Source organism: Lagopus leucura, unplaced genomic scaffold (genome assembly GCF_019238085.1).
Source record: "Lagopus leucura isolate 7727_CA_CO unplaced genomic scaffold, USGS_WTPT01 Super-Scaffold_100002, whole genome shotgun sequence".
Taxonomy (NCBI): Eukaryota; Metazoa; Chordata; class Aves; order Galliformes; family Phasianidae; genus Lagopus; species Lagopus leucura.
In genome coordinates this window covers 60,747,795-60,766,295 of record NW_024962263.1, presented here as the reverse complement: position 1 = coordinate 60,766,295, position 18,501 = coordinate 60,747,795, and the positions used below count along the sequence as shown (strand labels likewise).

General features: G+C 37.8%; 1 protein-coding gene across 4 annotated transcripts in view; it reads left to right on the top strand.

The window, feature by feature from the left end:
- The window catches only part of JPH1 (junctophilin 1), an 81,170-nt gene that overhangs the window by 35,873 nt on the left and 26,796 nt on the right, over nucleotides 1–18,501 (top strand). For all 4 annotated transcript variants that reach the window (XM_042869580.1, XM_042869581.1, XM_042869579.1 and 1 more), the window contains exon 3: nucleotides 17,085–17,203. In XM_042869580.1, the coding sequence (XP_042725514.1) occupies nucleotides 17,085–17,203 (119 nt within the window). The remainder of the gene's footprint in view (nucleotides 1–17,084; nucleotides 17,204–18,501) is intronic.

Below are 18,501 nucleotides of genomic sequence, written 5' to 3'. Positions count from 1 at the left end.
TACTGTCAAATACTTTCAGTTCTGTCTTTCCACTGTGTAGCTAGACCCTTTCACAGCTTAATTGCTGCTGAGCATATTTTATTACCTTACTAACCTGCTTGGCTTCTTGCCTTCTAACGTTTCTGTTTTCTGACATAAGTCTGCCACTGTTAAGAAGCAGTACCATTGTTCAGGGAACTTGCTTAAACAACACATGCTTTGTTCCTGTAAAGCACTCTAAAGAAATGTCATCTGAAGGATAATGGAGAGAAAGACTGTCAGACCTTTCATAAATGTTGTCATCTGAGATCAGCTTGCTGTCCTACAGCCTTTCAGCCCAGAAAATACAGAAACCACTTTATGAGAGAAAATTTGTTCCATCCAAAAATCATTGTAAAAATGGAGATAAAAATAAGGTTTTTTAAGTTTAAAAAATGCCTGATTTGTATTAAGTAAATGAACAGGCAACAGTGATGTAGAGATTGTTTTTCTTAGGTAAATTATATTTTAGCTAGGATTTTCTATTCGTACAGTGTTTTGGATTAACTACTCTACATTCTCTTTTGTAGTTTTAGGATTACGGTGCCTTTTCCTAATGTGATTTGAAAGTGGATTGGATTTTGCTAAGTTGGGAAAGGTACTCACTGCAGAAGGAAGTAGGATTCATGGATTTACTCAGGGATATATTTTACATGTAAAACAAATCTGCGGTCATTTTCATTCATAGAGAAAATAAAAATACAGCTGAAGAGACAGCGTTACCACAAAGAACTGCGGAAAAGTTTAGAGATAATGTGTAGACTTACTCAAAAGGACATTAGCAAGTAGGCATAACCTGCCAAGAATCCACTGAGTAATTTTACTTGTGACATTACCAGTACTAACAGAAAAGAAGTTGTGAAGTTTTCTTTGATTCTTTGACATTATGCTCTATTAGTTAACCCAAATAATAGATCTTTATTTCTCTTTAGTTTACTTTAAGGATGGATACCAAATATCTCTTAAAAACTAAAGAAAAACAAAATATAAAGTTTCTGAATTCCTTATTTCACATTCTTCAAGTTTTTAAGCTTATGTTAGATGTAATTCATAGGTTTTAATGCAGAGCTACTGCAGGAGGAAAAGTGATTAGCTGAAGGTGGACTCTTCTTTGCTTAATTATCTCATCTCCAACAGAGCTAAATTCAGCTCTTGACATGTGCTGGCAAAAATCTCATTCACACACAAGCAACATTCAGCTGAAGCTCTGCAGTAGATCATGCTCCAGTCTCACCAGATGACATTTCTTCTTCAGGTATATCACTCTGCGTATTGTGTATGCTTTTGGCAAGTTATATTGCCACATGGTTGCTTTGTTTGATTTTAATAACAGCATCCTTCATGAATCTACACCTACCTTAGCCTTATCACACTTGCGTGTAGTGTCATAAAGATAGTTCTTTATTATCCTCTTATGGTAAGAGAGAATATGGTAGGTATTAAAAGTACTTACTCTTGGCGTGAACATTTAAAAAATCTTCCAGCATATCCAAAAATATTTGTCTGTCATGATCTTGTGTTCTCCGTTGAGATGCCCTTGCACGGTGATTTTTAAACTACAGATAAAAATCTGAATACTTCAAATTTAATTCATCTTGCAAGCAACATAATATTCCCTGCACAGGAACAACAAGATAGACAAAGATTCTTTTCCTGGAAAAAAAAAAGAGTGTTCAGCTATTCATATACCTTCTCTTATCTGCTGGAATGCACAAGTTGGGAGGTCCATGACCAAAACTCTAATCTTTTGAAGCAGCTCAACTGCCATGGCAAGCTGTCACAAGAACTACCAATGTACTCTTGCAGCCTACTGAGATCTAAATTCAAGAGGCGATAGCACCATTTATGCTCCCAACAAGGACACCATTAGCCATAGTTACTCCAGTATTGATCTCAATACTGATCTTGTTCATATATGATGAGATAAAGCCACTTAAACTCATCCATCAATGGTTTGGAGGTTCTAATTATACAGGATTCAAAACTGTCAAACCAAGAGCACTTTATACTTCTACAACATCACTGAGGAGGTCTGGTTCTCTGGTCTCTGCTCTATTCATTTGTATGAACTCACAGAATCATACAATAGCTTTAGGTTGGAAGAGATCTTAAAGATAATCTAGTTCCAATCCCATTGCCATGGATGGAGTTGACACTCTAGATCTGGTTGCCCAAAGCCCCATCCAAGCTGGCCTTGAATGCCTGCAGGGATGGGACTTCCATAGCTTCTCTTGGAAACCTATTCCAGTGCCTCACTACTCTCTACGTTGAAAATGTCTTACTAAAATCTAATCTAAATTCCCTCTTTTAGTTTAAAAACATTCGTCCTTGTCCTATCACTATCTGCCCATGTAAAAAGTCAGTCTCCCCTCCTGATTATAAACTCTGTTTAAGAACTAGGAGGCTGTAATGAAATCTTTCCAGATTCTCTTCTCTTCGCCAGGCTGAACAAGCCCAGCTACCTAGCCGTTCTTCATAAGAGAAAAGCTCCAGCCCTCTGATCATCATTGTGACCCTCCCAGTCCAAAAGCTCCACATCTTTTTTTGTACTGGGGGCCATAAACCTGGATGTGGTACTACAAGTGGGTCCTCATGAGGGCAAAGCGCAGGACAATCACCTCCCTTCTCCCTCTTTTGTTGCAGCCTGGAATACAGTTAGCCTACTGAACTGCAAGCACATATTGCTGACTGACATCAAGCTTTTCATCCATCACCACCCCCAAGTCTGAATTCTTTTCCCAGTCTGTATATGTATCAGAGACTGCTGTGGCCCAAGTGCAACACTTTCACATGGACTCACTGAACCTCATCAGGTTCATGTGGGCCCACTTTTCAAGCTTGTCCAGGTCCCTTTCTTCTTTTGTATTGTGTACAAACTTGCTGAAGATGCACTTGATCACACCATCTGGGTAACAGATGTTAAAGAGTACTGATCCCAAGAGAGACCCCTGGGGGACACGGACGCCACTTGTGACCAGCCTCCACCTGAACACAGATCCATTGACCAGAGCCTTCTGACAGTGATAGAATAGGGGGGGCATTCCTTCTTTTGTAGTTTGCTTCGCACCAACCCGATTGGCATCTCTTATATATCTTATGGGAATAAGATCTTATGGGAATATCTTATGGGTGATACTCTGAACAGAGTGACAACTGGCTGGCCACTTGTCTTCATATGAAGTACTATCCCTTTTCTTTTTCAGGTACTTCTAAAAACTGATTTACACCAATGAGAGATGAGAATCTTCTTGTTGCTTTGCCAGTGAGGCATGAGTATGTGGAAGAGTTGAGGCCTGTGGCACATCATTAACGGGTCTGAAAACATAAAAGATAGGCATATGGGAATGGATCACATCTGGGAGGTCATGTTATTTCAGTTTCTGATTCAGGCAGGATTATCCGCATTAATGAGTGACTGCTAAATTCAGTTAAAAAAACTGTGGTGGGTACCAGCTAAAGAAAAATGTGACTAATTTAGAAATAGGCAAGAAAAAAAGCTTGAATATTTTTACAAGGACTCTGATCTAGCCACCTAAGTTGTATTAATTATATGGAGTAATTCTGTTAAGCTAAAGCACACCTAGGGTCAGAGGCCACAAATGGCTTGACTTTTGTGGGGGGAAATTGTACACCTCAGCTTTGTGGCAGTTGTTTGGCTAACTGGTTTTGACAGCCAAGAAAAATCTTTTCATTTAGGGCAGAGTGATACCTCACTCTTAGGATAACACAGAAGAGCTTAATTTTAATGAAATAAAAGGATTCACTGTTAGGCAAGTAGCTTCACAAGAAGTAATGGAACACTGGTTATCCTCACCAGCAATTGCCTGAAGTATATAGCTGTAAGCATCGGGTGCTGGTGGAAGTGGAACCATTTTAGAGCTTATGGTTCTTCAACATGTAGATAACAGCACTGTATGTTCACCAGAAGAGCTGGGACTTCTGACCCTGAGCAATGGGAGATGGGCACGTCTGCTCCTGAACACAGACTGTTCGTTCAACTGCCAAAAGAGCATAATGTCCCAGTATCCCAGCCACAGTCTTCTCTTAGAAGCCAGCTGTTTCTAAGTACTGCTATTGGAGTCACTTTTTTTTTTTTCTTGTTCAATATTCTTGCTTTTGAGACAATCTAGTAGATTTAACAAGAATGCAGAGATCTTCGTTAAACTTGCTCTAGAAAATATAACCTTTCAGACTCTTAGTCTGTTCTCTTAATTGTTTAGGAGCTAAGCCATCTGTCTGTAAAAACCATTTGTCTTGTCTAGTACGTGCAATTTCAATCTTCTGTGTTAGAGACAGCTCTTTCCTTTACTTCTGCAGTGATTACTCTGTAGAGCTTTTGCTTGACCTTACTTCTTATAAGAGCTACAGATGCAGCTTCTGCTTTCTTGGCACTGTAAATGCCATGCATTTTCTCAAGGTAGATAAGAAAGACCATTTCTTTCCTGTCCTAAAGCAATTCACAGCTGTCTGTAAATTTTCTCACTTGCAGTCTGGTAATACTTTATTTTATTATTTTGTGTGTAATTATAAGACTGATTCATAGTCTGCAGGTTTAGGGAGATAATGCATGGAATACCTGGAATTATGCATGGTATACCTGGAATTACCAGTAAAGGTTGTTGTATCTCAAAATTCTCCATGATGCTGTCACTGTTTGTTAAATATATGGTATGTTTAAGTTATAAACTCCATCTAGATAGCTTGGTGATGAGAGAGAATGTTTTGAGCTGTATGATTTCTGTCAAAATAACGTGGAACTGAACAGCCTTGCAGTTTCAATTCTTGTTCAGACCCAGAAAACAGGAGAAAAAGTGTATCATTCTTCTAACAAACTACCAGAAAGGTTGCATTTCTGCATATATGAATTGCAGTGAACATGCAATACATGAAAATGCTAGACTGAAGAACTTTAAGCTTATTTATATATGTATATATTTTGCCTCTTCTGTGGAATGGCAAATTGATTGCCTTATAAAAAATTTAGTTTCCATGTTGCCCTTTCAATTGAGGTTATTTTGTATCTTGTGTTTTCAGCAGCAATTTGACTACTTGGAACAGTACTTCACTACTAAACTGGCTAGTCTCTGAAGAAAAAGCAGAAGTTGCAGTACTTCATAGCTGAATTTGCATGCTCAAGTGTAAGAACAAGAAACTGCCCGAAGCACAAGCATGACATTTCAAGAAGGTCCCATAGAATTCAAAAACGTATTACAGTACATTAGTAGTCTTTTCAGTGCTGTGCTTCACAGCAAATATTTCCTTAATCTCAGCAGGCATTTCACTGTGCATCTGTCTCACAGAGAGTGAAAATGTTATTTATTTAATAAAAGTGACTTCTCCCTTCTAATTTGAAATCATATTCCATGTATATACATCCACTTGCTGCTGAAGCATATTCATGACAGAGCAGCAAGATGGCTGTATTGAGCAGAACATTTTTTATATATGGTCAGCTAAGCATAAGGTCAAATGTTGTGTTCAATGGACGTAAACTTCACTGATAGATACAGCTGAAAATTTGACTTGAGTAAGAGAATTTTATTGCTATTATTTTGCTAATTATGTAAAATTGGATTATCAATGAATTACCTTGAACTGATATTTTTTGACTTATCAATTTCTGCAAGGTTTACTTTACTTACAATGTTTACTTTGCTTAAAATATTCACTTCCCCTGCTCTTTCAGTAGTTCTTCAAGAGCATCATCCACTCCTTCTTTAAGCCCCATCAGTGTAGGCTTCAGCAGAGGAACTGAGGCAACACTGAGGCCTACTGTGCTTCTGACTTTCATATTTGCCCGTGGGATTCATAAAATAAGGTACATATTAGGTGAAGGTAGCTTCATACAAACCTTAAAAAGGATCATCTCATCTTGGTACACAACCTGACAAGATAATTCACCCAGCCTACAAGCTTGTTCCAGGACACTGCCCTTCTCAGAATTTATAAGCCCTTCCCGTCATGATGTATGCCCATAGTATGATGAGACTCCTTCAATGTCCTCAAGAAAAATAGCAGGCAAAAGTAGTCCCCTCTCACCTTCAGTGAGAGTTCAGCCAACAAGAGCCAGCTACAGAAATTGCTGTAGTAACACCTGTTTCTCCTGTAGTGTTACTTATTGAAGACATGGAGAGTAAAGAACTTAGTAGGTACGTATGTAGTAATGGCTAAGACTTTGAAAAGGTCTTGTGCCTATGCAGCACCATCATTCTGTGCAGCAAAAATCCAGTGCATTGTGCAAGCTGACAAGGCGATAGTGGTTTTGCTATGGAAAAGAGAGAACATGCAACATGTTGCCCTCTCCAATACTCATCAAAGCTCAGAAGTCTGCATTTTAGGAAGGTAATGTATTTAGGATACCTTGGATGTAATTTTTGAGGCTCAGGATTTGCCTAGATTTGTACCAGATCTCACAAAAATAATATTTGGTGTTTGTTTTTAGAGTCATGTTAGTTTTAGAAATTATATTCTGTAAATAACAGGGGAGTATAACTGTTGGTGATAGAGAACAAGCGCAGGCTGTACAGAGAGGCTGTGGAGTCTCCTACTTGGAGATCTTTAAAGGCCACCTGGATGTGGTTCTGGGCACTCTATTCTGAGTGGCACTACTTGAGGTGGGGTTGGACCAGATACACCCAGAAGACCCTTCCCACATCAATCATTTTGTATTTTTGTGTGATATGTAGCAGAAAGAGCTTTTTGCTGGAGGTGGTGGGCAGGATATTTTGCAGATTTTTGTCTTAGTGATTGGTCCAGTGTCTACTCACAGGAATCAGTAAAACTCATCAACCTCTAAGTATATCTGTCAAGTCTGATAAATCTCTTCATGTGAAAAGAGAAAAACAAGAAATTAGTATTGATAATATTGAGATATACTTCCTCTTTCATGGCATGTTGTTGTATTTATACTGAAATGCTGTTACTAGCGGCTTAGAAAAGAAGAGAATATTTGCTTGCTGGAAAAGGCAGGAGAAGAATGTCAGGGTTACAAAGGCTGTTCTAAGCAAATTAAAAGGAGCAAATAGACCGTGACTGTTCAGAGAGGCTTAAAACAATAGAGTCCTTGAATCTGAAATAAGTTGTTACTTTTACATGTGATTACTACATTAGAATACAGAAATTAATCTTTAGCCTCACAGTGCAGATCTGCATGACTTCAGCTGAACAAAGCAGTTAAGGACCACTCTGAAGCAGGAATAATAGCCTGCTGTGAACTTTCAGAGTGTGGACTCCGCAAAGTGCCCTCAGGCGTCTGGCTGAGCTCATCAGCCCCCATGGAACCAGCAGAGTAATGTTCTTTTTTTTTTTTTTTTTCTTGAAATTTTCTCTTAGCTGGCTGGATATGGCCGTCATTCTTTCAGACTGGGTAGCAGTGTAGATTGCTAACAGAGGGTTAATGTATACCCATATGCTTACTTAAGCATGTGTTAGCTATATGTGAGAGATTTATTTTAAAGCTATTAACTGTATTTGTTGTAATTTTATTTGTTGTAAGCCTAGATTTTCATCATGCTAGAGACAACAAAAACTGTGAAATAGCTGTCACCTGCCCTGTGTCTGAAATGATTGACTACCTCAAGGAAATTGCAGCAAAGTGGGAGGTCACTGTCTTCTCCCAAGTAATTAATGATAGAATGAAAGGTAATGGCCTCAAGTTGCACCACAGGAGGTTGGGGTCGGATATTAGGAAAAATTTATTCTCTGGAAGAGTGATGGAGCATTGGAACAGGCTGCCTAGGAGACGGTGGAGTCACTGTCCCTGGAGATACTCAAGAAAGGTAGACATAATTTACTAGGAATAATGGTGATGAGTTGGCAGTTGGACTGGATGATTTTAGAGGACTTTTCCAAGCTGAATGATTCTGTGTTTCTATGATTATTTCCAAATGTAATTCTACTGTGCTCTTTATTTAAGTGGAATTACATGTTTACAGATGTCCTCATTTGTTAAGATTTCAATTCCCTACAAAATGATAATGATTGAAATAAGTTTGTCCTAAGCTTTTGGAAAAGAGACAGGCGACACAGTGGACTGTTTTTTTCCCCCATAAGTTTTAAAAAAGTTCTTATCCTAAAAAAGCATACCAATTCTATATAGAGAACAGACTGAGGAATACAGACATTGTCAAGGACAATGTTTGGCCTGGTTTTCATGAATATATTTGTTGATGAACAGAGCTTCTGAAAATTTTCTAGAATTATTCTAATTATAAATTATTTAAAATGTATTTTCATATTTTATTTTATTTTTCTTATTTTTACAAACATTTGAAAGTGATTAAATTTAGTAGAATGATGAAAAATAGTATTGTTTAAATTGAAAACAGTCTCTTTTGATGCAAAGATACCTCCTAGTCTCTTCCTTTTCCTGCAAGCTGTTCTTTTTCATCCAGCTCTATTCCTGGGATCGTGATTTGTTGTTGCTTTCTTATGAGCAGGATCTTGAAGAGCTGCTATATATTGATAGCATTCTTGTCATAGCTACCATTGTATTTCATTTGTCACAGGTGTAGAGAGCAGTGCAGTTTAAAAATAAAATAAAATTTGGCAGGTGAAAAATGCAGTGCTCTAAATGCACCCTAGAAATTCTGTGAGCAAATGGTCACAGCAGTCCCTGTGTTCCCATTTCTTTTAGTGGGTTTACTTCTGTGCTAAATCATTATTGCGTGGAGTTCTTTTTCCTTGAAACTCATTTTTTATGATGAAGGAAAGAGATGCATTTCTACCTCCCATTTTTTTGTATCATCAGGAGCAGCTGAAACTCAAGAGTGCATTGGTTTTTTTATGCTTTCAGCGAGGTTCTGGAGTTGATTTAGTCAACTAGCATAGTTGGCCGTGATGATCAGAAATAATAAATTGTCTTCTGGCAGATTTTCCTTTATCTTTTCCAAAAATCTCCCGTGTGCAGGAATTATCATTAAGAGCCTACTAAACTGGAAGAAAATATTGCTCTCTAACAGGACTTAGTAATAAAATCATTTAGGATGTAGTCTGTCCCATGATGAAGGATAGACAAAAATCAAGATGTATACTCTAGATATACTTTAGTGACATGGAGTTAGTGACACGAAAAGATACTGTCTGTGAAATCACCATTGGGAAGATTCCCTAGGAGCATACAGGAGTGGTTTTTGTACACTGAGTTGTAAGTTGCCCCCCCAGGAGAATTTGCTTTTTGTGTGAAATTATGTTGCTCATCTTCCTGAAATTGACGACTGTATCATCTTAAGATTTCTGCGCTAGTGCTGAGATGAAATACAATCAATAAGAAAGAAAAATTCTGCTTGTTCAAGCTCCTGACAGAATAACAGATGAAAGTAAATACATCACATGAAGATGTGTATTATCCATGGGCAGATTGTCTGATGTGAACATAAATAATGCCAGACTAGTGGGACACCTAAGGTTAGGGAGAGTACAGTGTAATTGCAGCTTGTCTAGTGATGCTTTAACAGCAATCCAAAACCACTTTTTAAATTCTGACATCTGCATGTGACCTTTTTCGCTCAACACGCGAGAGTCTGCAGGGCTAGAAGACCAATAAGGGAAATAGGACTTGGATCTCTATGTTAGAAGTGGATTTTCAGGAATACCATCTCTTTTGGGGTGCTACCCCAGAAATAAATATAAATTATAGAAACTGGAATAGATTATAGAAACGGTTACCTCAGCACCCTTAAATTGTGGAGCAGTCCTGTTTTTATTAAAGGGGACCATAGGTGTCTAAAGGAGTATGCAAACAGGTTTTAAACAAGCATTAAGATTAAATCTGTAGTAAAACGTAGATTGATGTTCACAGTAGGATTATTTACATTCATAGGCACAGCAGAGTGTGCTCACACTGACCACTGCAGGAGCGGTCATCCATGCAGTTCAGAGGATCAAACTGCAAATGTTTGAAGTTTCTGAATGAGAGGGATGTCTCAAATGAGGCACTGACGTCAGATGCCTGAAATACGTAATGTAAACAGCCTCTAAATCATCTAATCTTGCTTCCTGTAAACAAAAGACCGTGGTATTTTTCTCAGAAAATGGATTAAAGAAGATTTTTAGTACACTGCCTAATATCATTTGCAAGACTTCGAAATCTTTTTTTTAATATAAAATTTATTCAAAGCATTTCAAAGTTGAGCACATCCAAATTCGTGTTCTACTGATTGTACCAGCTGTGCCTTTCTGAAATGTTGGTCTTCTCCGTTTTGTCTTCTACAATTTCCACTATTGAGTATCCATGTGTACACCATGATAAGTGACTTCCCAGTGTTATTCCAGTAATGAGTAGATGTGAGATTGCATAAGCTTAGGTCAAACAGCTTTTCTTTTCAGAACTTTGGTTATTCTGTGATTCTGACATTTCCCTTCTTGAGACATAGATGAGTTGGGTATTGTTCCATCAGTGGTTTTGTGGATTCTGAGTTATGTTGCACAGCAACAACAAATTCTTGTTTACGCTTATTTTTTGTCTCCTACTTGTAGAAAGACTACATTAAATCTTCCTTTTGCTGCAGTGTGGGGCCATGCAAGCTGATCTCATATTCCTAAGCCACTTTCCATGTTAGTTTCTCATACTGATGAGGTTTTCCCTTCCACAGTGTTCTGTTTCAGTACAGTCAAATGCAATACTTTTTGAAGCTGTTATCCTTGAACTTTAGGATATAACGCAATAAAATATCCTTCTGGGTTCTGTTTGAATCAGAAAGTTGTGTAATCTGCCATCTCTAATACTGTATGCTTTAGATTTTATTGTGATGTTATAAAACTAAAATATTTAACTACTCTGGAGCAAAACCCAGTTCCTAAGATAAAATGCATGTTTCAACTCTTTATTTTGATGATCAAGCATTTTGAGATGTGTCAGTGAATTAGCTTTTAAGCCATTTTGATATGCCTTATTTTAATTGGACATGGTTTATGTTTAATTATTTAATTATTTTGCCATAGGATAAAAAAATTAGAAACCTTGGAAAAAAAACAAGTATGTTAAGTCAAGCCAATCTTGATAAAGTATTAGGACTGTAATCATGATATATGTATGGAGTGTTTGGCAAAATCTACTTTTTGTTAAGGCACGGTTTCCGGCGTTCTATGCTGTTAGCCTATAAATCTATGTGGATGTAATTTCTGTTTATTTATGCTGTTATTTATGCTCAGGACTGACGTCTGGCAAACTAGTCAGTACCCTCAGGTTATTTTCTCAAGTACTGAAACCAGATTGACTGTCTGCCAATTCTATGGAATTTCATCCATTTCTCATATTTTTAAGAAAAAGTAGTATTTTTTCTGTTCTTCTGATGCGGAATAGAACTGGGGAAAAAAAAAAAAATTAAAAAAAAAAAAAAAGCAGAAACAAATTGAGACTGGAAAAGAGGAGTTTGCAGAAGCAAAATCCATTGGGTAAGATTATGTGGGCCAAGGTTCCTGCACTGTGCATATAATAGCTCTGCTTATGCTTCACTACGTGAAAGTTTGTTAGTAGTACCAAGCTAGGCCAGTCCTTCAGTGAAGTCAGTTCATTGAGAGGGAGCAGCTTCTTGAAACTGAAATCTAGCAAGACATAATGGAGATTAATCAAATAAAGCACTTCAGAGAGTTTAAGTTCTGGTTCTCTTGATTGAAGACATATGCTTCATTTCGTCAGTTCAATCTGCACTTCATAAGCACTTTAAGTTTCTCAGTGACACGAAGTTCTCATGTTGCAATATCTGTACATAATTCTTCTACTGCTCTGTTTCTCTGAAACTCCCATATCTTGTTGATATTCAGTGACGTAGCCTCACTTCTGAACTATTCTACAATACTGAGTTACTAAGCCTTGAGTTCCTAAGTAACTCTGTACAGTTGTGCACAGGCATAACTTTATCCTACCATAAGTGAATAGCTTTCCACTCAGTATTATCACTGAAAGAAGATGAGCAAGATGATTAGTGCACTTGATAAATGACAGTCTCTCAATTGCTGTATCAAAAAATGCATAGTTGGAAATAGGGTAAAAAAAAAATTACTGAAGAATTATTCCTTCAAAATTTTCTCTTAATCATGATCTCTTCTCCTTGAAACTCTTTTGATATCTATAGGAATGTTGCAGAGTTCGACCTCCAAAAGATAGAAGAAAAGGCTGTAAAATTTCATACATGGAAAAAAAAAAAAAAAGCAACAAACAGCATAGGATTCTTTGCTTACTAGAAAAAATAAGTGAATTTTAGAATTGAGGAAAAAAAGGGACTTTTTAAATAGAATTCCAGTTTCAGAAGGGATGATATAGGTCATAAGCTGCAATATGTGAAGTTAGTCAGACAAACCTGAAGATTGCCATAAATTAAACACATAGGTCTCGCTGAAATTAACGTATCTTATTTATTTCCAAGGAAACTGTAATGGATACAAAGGGCACAATAACACTGTTTGGTAAAACAAATTCTCAGCTACAAAACACTGTTTTTCTGCATAGTCACCAGCATTAGCTATGCATTTTTGCCAGCAAATGATCAGTGATCAGATGTGATGGCTTGTCTAGGTTCTGGGACATCCAGAAGGATCGCCCCTTTCCTTTCCCAGAGTGCAGTGCACATCAGTTTACATGTCACCACTCCATGGACTGCCATTTTGATTCTGACTCATATCTGTGACACCATGCCTCATCACTGGTAATTACATGATGTAGGAAACTGTCACCTTCAGCTTTGTGTTGGTTCAGTGGGTCCTGACAAACTTGCATATGGTGTTCTTTCTGTTCCCCATGTGAAGCATTTGTGAGACCTACTTGGAGCAAACTTTGTGATATTCCGGTGTTGCCACCATGGTTTCCAATGCATTTATGCCAATATTCATCTCCATATGCAGTTCCCTAGTCGTAACCCACTGATTCACACGGCTGAGCTGATCAAGATGCTGTTCATTTCATGGTGTGACAGCTGCAGATGGCTGGTCTTTCACATTGCTGTCACCACTGCTGAAACACGCCATCCACCACCTCACAGTGCTCACGTCCACTGTTTGGTTTCCAAAAACATGCAAGAAGCGTCAGTGAATGTCAGTGCGTGCCGGTTTTTCCACATGAAGGAGTTCAGTGACACACCTTTGCTTCAGACACACTTCCATGTCAGACACCATTTTGTCAAAGTGCCCTTCGACTGCCGTCTGTCGCACGGCAACAAAATGTGACGGAATGTTGGTGGGTTCAACCTCTACTGCCACAGCAACAACATCTCCCTCTGATGTCATGGGCCAACATAATAAAATAGGAGGCATTACTTTCTGAGCTGCCCTTGTACATCTCTGAGTATTTTATGCAGGTTTAACCTTCACTGATTTTTTTTTTTTTTAATATGGAAACCTATTAGTAACATTATTAAGATTATTAATTTATGATAATTTGTATTTAGGAACATAATTGCAGCTCATATATTGGCAAACTGAAAAGTGAGAAAATTATATCAAATAATACTCAGCAAGCTTTATGTTGGAATCCCTGTGCTTAATATAAGCTGAAACATGAATGAAAGAAAGTAAATATGTCGCTTACATTTTCACTTGACACTGACTGGACATGAATTACAAATACATTGAAGGATATAATGGAAATACAAAATAATCTCACGGGTAATTGACAGTTCTAAATGGAGTTTAAATTTAGATAAATATTACATAATGCATTCAAGACAAATGGTATTATATAGAAGCATTGTTGCTACAGAATGCTAGATAATGTTTAAGCTCTTCAGCCCTCACTGTTCCCCCTCCAAGTCACTTTTGAGACATAAGTAGATGGAAATCTGCTTGTAGCGTGGCTGGAAGGGGACACAGTATGATCCTCTCTAAGTGTGTTCTTATAATCCCTTGATTGTGGCTCAGAATCCATCTATATATGTACCAACACAACCAACCAGAGAAGAAAAAAGATACCAGTAGCAGTATCAGTTGTCCCACAGTCTAGAAAGCTTAGGTTTTCAAAATCTGACACTAAAGGGAGTCTAAATGAAGTTTCTACTAGTATTAGTTACGCAGTTAATCAGTGGTTCTGCGGCCCTTATTCAATTATGATGTAGGCTGTTATGCTTACAGGCTCCACATACCATACCAGTGCTATGTCTGAACTTGTGGCTGTTGCTGTGGGTTCATTTTTTAATGTAAGTACAGCCTGATTCCTGTAACAGAAATAACTGTGAATGCATTTAGGACTACAGTGAACTCATCAGTTAAGTGGCACACGGTCCCTCAAAATGTGAAGCTCAAAAAATGCCAATGAAAAAGCTGAAAAATTGTTTGAGTCTGACAGAAATGAGTGTGCAGAAATAAAAAAAAATCTGACTATATGATTGCAAATTGAAACAAAAAATGCCAATTAGTAAAGTATCCTGACACCAAGGTGGTAGAAAGCAAATAGCACTCAGTGAAAAGCACGTGTTCACAGCTGGAATGCACAGCTCTGTTAGATATAAAAGCCAGGCTCTTCCCATTTCTTCTGTTCTTTCTCCATTTGCCATTATTGTGCTGGTGCCCACTGAAGAGGCCATTAGGGAGATGTCTCAGCATGGCCATGTGCACACATTGCTGTTTGGCTGGCAGAAAGTCTGCTTGGGAGCATGGACACTGGTACTGCTCTTCTGTCTCTGCTTTCCTATAGCTCATGCTGCCTCATCCCTCTCTGCTGTGGATTTTTGGAGTATCTACAGCACACATCTCAGCAACCACCCCATCCTGATCTGCTAAGGCTCCTGACTGCCGGTATGAAAGCAGCACAACAGCAGGAATTGATAGGTTAAAAAAAATGAAAGGTCTGAGTAGCCAAGCAAGGCACCGTTTGTTTACCTTCTGTTCCTGTGTGTTCCTACTGTGGCTTGCTTCCGCCCAGCTGCATGTGGCCAAGCATCAGTAGCTCATTATCTGTGTCTCTGTTCAGTGCCTCTGCCACTTTCATACACGCTTAGACAGGATGTGTCATTTGCTTCTTGGCTATAATACTACAGAAAATTCACATCAATAAACAACTAGCAGTACAGTTTTCCAATACTGGTCATTTAGTGTATTAGCTTTCAAAATGTCTACTGCAACTGTGACAATAGCATTAGACTATTTTTACATGAGAATTGTCTGGTTGTTCTGTGATCACAATAGGATGATCAGAGTCTAGTTTATCCATGTGCAGACATTATTGTCTCATAAAACAGTGTCCCAGTGCTATGATTGCTTCATTAGGTTTATGCTACATAGACATAATTATGCAGGAACTAAGAATAGCTCAACTAATTGAAAATAATGATTATAGAGAAAGAACAGTTTTGATTACTGTTACTAAGCAAGTACATACCGTACAACCATTCATGAACTGCACAGAGTACATATGGCATTATACAGTGTGTTTGTAACAGTTTCTTTCCTGATCCTGACTACAAGTTAAAGGTGTTGTCGCTTATTTGCTATTATAATCTTTTTTTTAGAGACCTAGGGGGACCGATGAGAAGGCAACTTGAGCTGGTATTTATCCATTAAATTATGACATTCTAAGCTTTGAAATAACATTCAGCTTTTATCCCCATACGTGTTTATAGATGTTTCTCCAGGCACCACAGATGAAACTGTGGGATTTTTTTATGTCTGTGTTTATACTAGAACCCTATGGGATTAAGCATCTTTTTAGAAATGCAAAGTCTACCACACTGTTAATCTCCTACTCATCCAAGTCAGTGCTAACTTGTAATTCTTCCATTGTCTAAAACACACAGAACTTCTCTTTATTCCTTGAAAATAAAACTGAATTTTTAGATAGAAGTAATAGAAAATTTGAGGCTTTCATTTATCTTATTTCTTTTGAATAATATTGCCAGGCCCATGGGTTACAAATGGTTGCTTTTATCGTCTTCCTAATTTACTCTTTTTTTTTTCAATTTTCAACAAGAGCACAGTAAGAAAACTCCTGAGATGATGAAATTGGATATAACTGTTTCAGAAATGTTATGCACATCTTGAGTACGTCTGAAAAACTGCTGTTTTGCTATGTTTAGCTTCCCCTTAGTTCTAATGAATCATTTTACAGCTCTAGGCTATCTGCTAGCACTGAAAGACACAGCGAGTGCTGCCATCAAGGATTTTTAAACAGATGACCATTTAAAAATGAACTGATGAAGGAAGATGAGAGAAAAAGCAATGCAATCACGCAGTGATGCAGCAAGCAATTTGCGCAGTCTGATCTGAGAGGCATTTGACAAGCTATTCTTAAGACTTTTTAAGAAAAACAGAAGAAAAAAAAAGGGAGAAGCTGAGGGCAGATTACTTCATGAAAGTATTCTGGACTGTTTTCTTGGCTTTTGAAAGTTGCCTTTTCCACACTGTTTTGGATTTGAAATTCAGTGAATTACAAGAATGTAAGCATGTTAAGTCCCCACTTACACAAATGCCTATTGAAGTATCAGACATGAGTTTTTGATCCTATTCATTTCCAACATAGTCTGACTGTGGGAGACATTCTCAAACTTTTGGGCCAATGTACCACAATTTTGCTTTTTACCCAGCATTGATCATTAACTTTGAAATTGCATCATGGAATCATCGAATCATAGAATGGCTTGAACTGAATGGATCTCAAGTATCATCAAGTTCCAACCCCTCTGGCATAGGCAGGAAATGTTGTAAAAGTGTTGTGTTTTTTTTAAAGGCATTCTGCAGTCTCTCAGAAGATTGTGTGTCCTGGTCACAGAGCTCCCTGTTCAGGAGTGTAGTGTCCCAGTCTGACCTCCTGTACACTTTGTGTTCCATGTGTTAGCATTTGACCATATAATCATCATCTCTGTTTCATTTAGATACTTCTTATTTTCTTACTTAGAAAGTTTATAAAGCTGGGTTGTAAATTGCGTATCTACAAGTAAATATGATACAAGGATGAGCAGGGCTGAAGAACTGAGAAGAGTAATTTGTATGCTTTGATTTGCAGTTGAAGAGAGCATTGGGCATAGCAGTGTACTGTACAGTACAGTGGACAGTAGCTAAGGGAAGCAATACTTTATTCTGTCATTACTGGTGCAACATGTAAGAGACTCCTCTGCATATAACTTGTTTTCTACTCTGTACAGAACTGCACATGCAAGAGCTAAAGCTGATGCTGCGGATCAGGCTGCTCAGGCTGCTCGTCAGGAATGTGATATTGCAAGAGCAGTTGCCAGAGAACTTTCACCAAATTTCTACCAACCAGGTAATTGTAGATTGGTTTTGGTTTGTGGCCAGTCTTTCTTCCTCACAGTTAAATATTAAATATTATTCCATTTTGAATGTTGTCATTTTTTCAGAAACAGTAGTTAGGTAGTGAAGATTGCATGTTGCCCCAGATTTTGTTTTCATTTTTTAATTATTTGTTAATATTGCTTTGTATTTAAAAGTGAAGTGTCAAAAAGTTGGAATCTGGCTTACGGCTTTGGCTTGTTAATAGCTTATTCAAGATGATAGCAACGTAAGACATCAGAGAACATAAATAAACAGAAATTGAGGTTGTTTCTACAGTGTTACTAGGAGAAGGGTTGAGGCTTGTAAGTCTTACAGTCTACATTTGTATCCAGGTTTAAATGTGTCTTTCTTGGGTGACCTTGTTTCACATAGATGACCAGAATTCTAGACAATGCTCTACAGAAGTATTTTGAATAGTAAGACTTTACAGGCTTTAACATAATTATCAGTATGTACCTTTCACTGTTGGAAATCGCTTCTATACATCCTTGTCTTTAGATTCATCATATTAATGGCTCATATTTACTCCCATGATACTGAAATCATTTTCTTTTTTTCATTATTTCATTCTTTCATCGATTGATGAACTTCCAGTCTATAGTAGCAGTTCATCTCATTAGTCACAACTTAAGAAATCCTAATTTTAGTTCATGCTAAGAATCACAGAATCACAGAATGGCCAGGGTTGGAAGGGACCTCAAGGATCATGAATCTCCAAACCCCTGCCACATGCAGGGCCAACCTCCCCATTTAATACTGGACCAGGCTGCCCAGGGCCTCATCCAATCTGGCCTTGAACACCTCCAGGGACAGGGCATCCACAACTTCTCTGGGCAGCCTGTTCCAGGCTAAGAACTAATAGTAGAGACCCTGTGAAAGGAGAACTTGGTTGAAGATAGAAATGATGGTGTTAAAGCACCTGGATTGAAAGTATTTCAAAGCTGCTAAGCCCCTGAGATAAAGAAATGACTAGGGGACTCGAGAAAAAAAGTACATGATGGTATGAAATGCAACACCAAGAAATTCATCAGAAGAAGTTTTCCTTTGTGCTAAGTTTTCTTGAAAATAACTTGTGATGGGAAAATGTAATTTTTCTCCCTAAGCTTAAAGAGCTTTGAGTGATCAGGAGGTATGCTGTCAGTAAGGAGTAAATGTATGTAGCAAATCAACAAAAAAGAGAGAAAATTTAAAGTATGTACACTTTTCTGTAAAGAAGTTGAGCATTTTTCTCTGTCTAAAGAAGTGATTTCTGCATTATCTAAGGTCTAG